Raw genomic sequence first — 4,483 nt, 5'->3', positions numbered from 1 at the left:
AAGTGAGGCAATGTAAAGGCAACAACAATAACCAGCACTAGTTTTTAAATAACTTGTGTTTTCTTTTCTGTAGGACATCAAATTTATCCAAAACTATCCAAGGTCAGAACATGGTGGAATATATATATAATATATAATATATATAATAACAGTAACACCCCCATACTATTACATGGTCCCATAAATAAAATAGAAATAGAAGTAAAATGACTAAAAAAAGACTCTAAATAATTACAGAGATGTAAAATTTGCATTTGGAAGAGAAAGCTGCCAGATTTAGATGTAAAACAACATCACTTAAAAACGAGTTTATGACTTTGCTGTTTGGTGTTTAGTACCTGTTCATATAGTTTAATTTCACCAGATGACATTTTTAAATACTGAACGACAGAGAAAGGAAGACAGTTGTGACCATTTTAGATTTCAACAAAAAATGCATGATTGCAAAAAGAGAATTTATAACTGTAAAATCACATAAAAATGACTTAATTTTACTTGAATGAATTTATAGTCACTTAGCAATTTAACATTTCTAACATTATAATTTATTCCCTGAAAGGTTACGACCATGTTAGTGTCAGCAGGACATTGCCTCTATCTTGAATTAATTATCAGGAGAAAATACTGAGACCAAAAATGTGGTAGATGTGCCCATGTAAGATCATTCCATGATAGTGAACTCTTAAAATATAGTAAAAAAATACAGAGGTGACCCAAAGCACAGACCTTTGGAGACATGGTTTATTGTCAATAAATAAATCATGTGCAGGAGCACAATCATACTGAAGAGCTTTAGAGGCTTGTTTTTTCTCTCTCTCTTTAACCTGTAACCTTTCTTTTCACTCAGGCAGACTAAAATGTCAAATCTGCCGGGGCGTCAGAGCCATAGGCAGCCGCTGCTTTACTGGTAAACAGACAGACAACTAAAAGCAGGTTTCTTTTCACAACCACTGAAAGGTTAGACTGTTAACGGAGGTCATGTGGGCAGTGGCATCAGGCATCTGTTATTACTGACCTGGAAAGATTTATCAAGACAGGTTCTGTTTTAAATGTAAATAAGCAGCATTTTACTATACAAAAAACAAAATTAACGCACACTGCCAGCTCACGTTGTGACTCTTGTGGCACAATTTTATTACCTTGTGCATTTATATTTATGTTATCTGTCTTTATCGTGTGCAAGTAACTAAATACTTCAGTGTAAATGATTTGATGAACATAAACTTACATTTTACTCACATTTCAAACTTATCATTTGTAAACAGTGTCTTAATTTACATTATTACACAGGGACATAGGGACATGGTACAGGTGCAGAACAGAAGAGGGATGAGAATGGAGCCCTGAGGTACACCTGTGGAGAAGCAATGAAAGCTGGATCCGTCTCACTGCCAAGATACCTTCAAGGTTTGCAGAGATGAGAAGGACGTGTTCCAACAGAGAGCTGTACCAGACTAATTTACAGTGTCAAAGCCTGCAGACAGATCGAGTAGGATTAAGATCAAGGTGTGACTCATGTAGTCTGAAGGAACTTCATGATCGCCAGGATGCTCATTAACGAGTCCTGGTTGTGTTGACGATGGTCGTTCGACTTAAATGTTAAATTTTATTAATTTATACATTTTCTCACTGTGTCATCTTGTGCACCAGTCTGCAACATTTAAACCTTACGATGTTAAGTGCATTGAGGTGACTTTTTTGTGATTTGTCGTTTTATAAATAAACTCATTTGGACTGAAATAAATAAAACTTTTTGGCTTTGCTGCTTTGTCAGTGTGGGGGCAGTTTTTTCTATTTAAGGAACAACTTTTACTTAGGTACATTTTTGAATGCATGACTTTACTGTAACTATTTCCACACTGTGGTACTGACACTTTTCTTTACACAACATTTACTAAAACCTGAAGATGATTTTAAATGTAAACTTTAAAAAAATGTGTAGTAAACCTTCAACTTTATGAAAGTGTTAATTAATTCTGAGATAAAATTAAGACTTAAATATTGCTGTGCTTTTGCACTAAAACTGTCTGAATGCTGCTTTGCACTGAGATATCATGATTGACTTGACCTAAAACATGCAGCTGGATTAGTTGTGAATTTAATGCGGAGAAATGATCTCTGACTATTCAATAAATGTCATCTCATATAACCTTTGAATTAAATGGAGAGATTGGATGGTGGAATTCATCCTTGATTAAAGTGGGCTGAGTGTTTTATAGCTCTCGAAAAAACAAAGCAGAGCATTTGAGAATGTTTTAATATCCATGTTATACATCACAAGTACACAACCACAACAAACCCTCTGATGCTTTATTATCCTCATATTTACATTGGCTTCTTATTTGTACAGACGTCTTCTAATAAAGGTGTTCTACTTGACAGTACAGTAATACTGCAGGCAAGAACAAATATGCAAAAAAGATAGAATCGTATTAAATCATTAACATATGATAGTGTACAAGTTTATATTACATCGAACCAATCTCACGACAGCAAACTGGCCACTACAGCCTTTCAACGAGGGTCTGCACTGTGGATCAACAAACTAGAAACCAGCAGAGAACAAGTTAAAACTGGCTAAAAAAGACACTTCAACATTTGATTTATTTATTTATTACAACATTTTCTCCTCTCTCTCCCACGGGACTGGATCCTGGTCGTCTTCGACCTGCGTATTCCTGCGCCCTGTCCAGAAGTGCTCCACATCTGGGAAGGTTTTGTCCTTCTCCTGTGAGATCGCGTTGGACACGGCGTTTGCGCCGACCTCCGCTCCGTTCCCCTCCGTTTTGGGGCATTTCTTGCTGGGGTGGTGCTTTGAGCTTCTGCAGGTGGCGATGAACCAGATGTTTATCAGTCCTTCACGCACGTCATCGTACATGGTCATTAAGATTACCGGAGAGAGGGAGCTGCATGCGTAAAGGAGAACTTGCGCAAAGATGATCAAACCCACAGGCGGTTTGTTGTACCCAAGTCTGATCCAAGTGAATGTCCCCCATTCTGGCAGCAGCATGAGCCCATGGGCGCCGCTTAGACACAGAAGAACCAGAGTAACCTTGCTCAGATGCTGCGGGCAGGGTGCGTGGTTCACCGCAGTGTGCAGCGTCCTGGTGTAGTAGGCAAGCGTGAGGACCACCGGCACCACAAAGGTCACAGTTGGATAAATCTTGTAGAACAAACTCATGAAGTCAGACGCGCAAACTGGCATTTCAGAGACACAAATGGTGTCCCGGCCATACTGCACCAGAGAAGCGAAAAGCATCTGTGGGATCGGAAACATCATGGACAGAATCCAGATGAACACCAGGGCTCCGTGAATCCATGTCGGACTGTAGAGGGGACCCATGGCGGTGCTGGGAACCACAGTGTGTTTGGCTCTGGTGGTGACTGCAAGGATTAAAGTTTTTGCAACCACACACGAGTGTTGGAACCAGTCCGTGGTGCTACAAACAAAACTCCCCAGGGTCCAGGTCTGCTTGTAGTAGGTGACAGCGCGCACGGGAGCGCACAGCAGCAGAATCACCAAGTCCGTGGAGGCCAAGGAGGCGAGGAGCGCTTTCACCTCAGAGCCCTTCCCGTTCCTAAAGTCACGGATGAAAATCAGCAAAACGAGCAAGTTCCCAACAGCTCCGGACACGCAGATCCCGATCAGAATAATGGGCATGGCTGTTCTGGTTTCCTCCCCCTGGAGAAGTTGAACTCCTCCAACGAAATCAAAAAAGGAGACATTTGCTGGTCGATCAATATCCATCTCTTCCCCTGGGACTTTAAAGTTAAAGGTCCTGAAAGTGAACAGTGAAGAAAACAAACCAAACTGTGTCTTTCTCGTGTTTTGATTCCACTTTTCTTCGCAGATTTATCGTCGGAGGCGCAGGAGCTGTCCAGGGCGCCGCGGTGCTGAAGCGCTGCTAATGGGGTCGTGATCGCATCAGCAAGTGGGTGAACAGGCTGGCAGGTATTTCAAGTGCTGCCATTTAGCATCGTCAACCACTCACGTCATTTTATCAGTGTTGCTCCAGGCTGCAGCCAGCTCAATGTGAGCGCAGCGTGATGCGATTTACATTCAAAACCTCGGAGGGATTATGTCCAGTGTGACGTGTCAGAAATACAGTACAGTCAAAATGTAAATGTAACATGTCCAAAAGAGATGTGACTTCTAGTAGATGCACTAAATCACTTCACTTGAATATGGAAATATAAAAAAATACCTTGATATTGTCTTAATATCGACACACAGCCAAAAATATAAAGCAGCAGCTTTAAATCACCAAATTGATGCCACACTTTACAAACTAACAGAAAGTCCAAGCTTTAATCCCTTTAATCATCACTTCAGTCCACTGAGGATCGGATTCTGTATTTTTTTCCATTTAAGATACTTATTCAGTCCACAAGTTTTACTGTGTATCAGAATTTAAACACTGACTTCATCATGTTCAGAGTTGTATGCACTATTATTCTGCTTTGCACTACAGTTTTGTTTAAC

General features: G+C 40.4%; 1 protein-coding gene across 1 annotated transcript; it reads right to left on the bottom strand.

Annotated features, from left to right (window-relative positions):
• Positions 1-2,614: 2,614 nt before the first annotated feature.
• Positions 2,615-3,748, bottom strand: LOC113147807 (G-protein coupled receptor 151). Its single transcript, XM_026339041.1, has one exon. The coding sequence runs from the start codon at positions 3,746-3,748 to the stop codon at positions 2,615-2,617; it is 1,134 nt and encodes a 377-aa protein (XP_026194826.1).
• Between the last annotated feature and the right edge of the window lie 735 nt (positions 3,749-4,483).

The sequence above is a fragment of the Anabas testudineus genome, chromosome 22, assembly GCF_900324465.2.
Source record: "Anabas testudineus chromosome 22, fAnaTes1.2, whole genome shotgun sequence".
Taxonomy (NCBI): Eukaryota; Metazoa; Chordata; class Actinopteri; order Anabantiformes; family Anabantidae; genus Anabas; species Anabas testudineus.
This window is presented reverse-complemented; position numbering and strand designations above follow the sequence as displayed.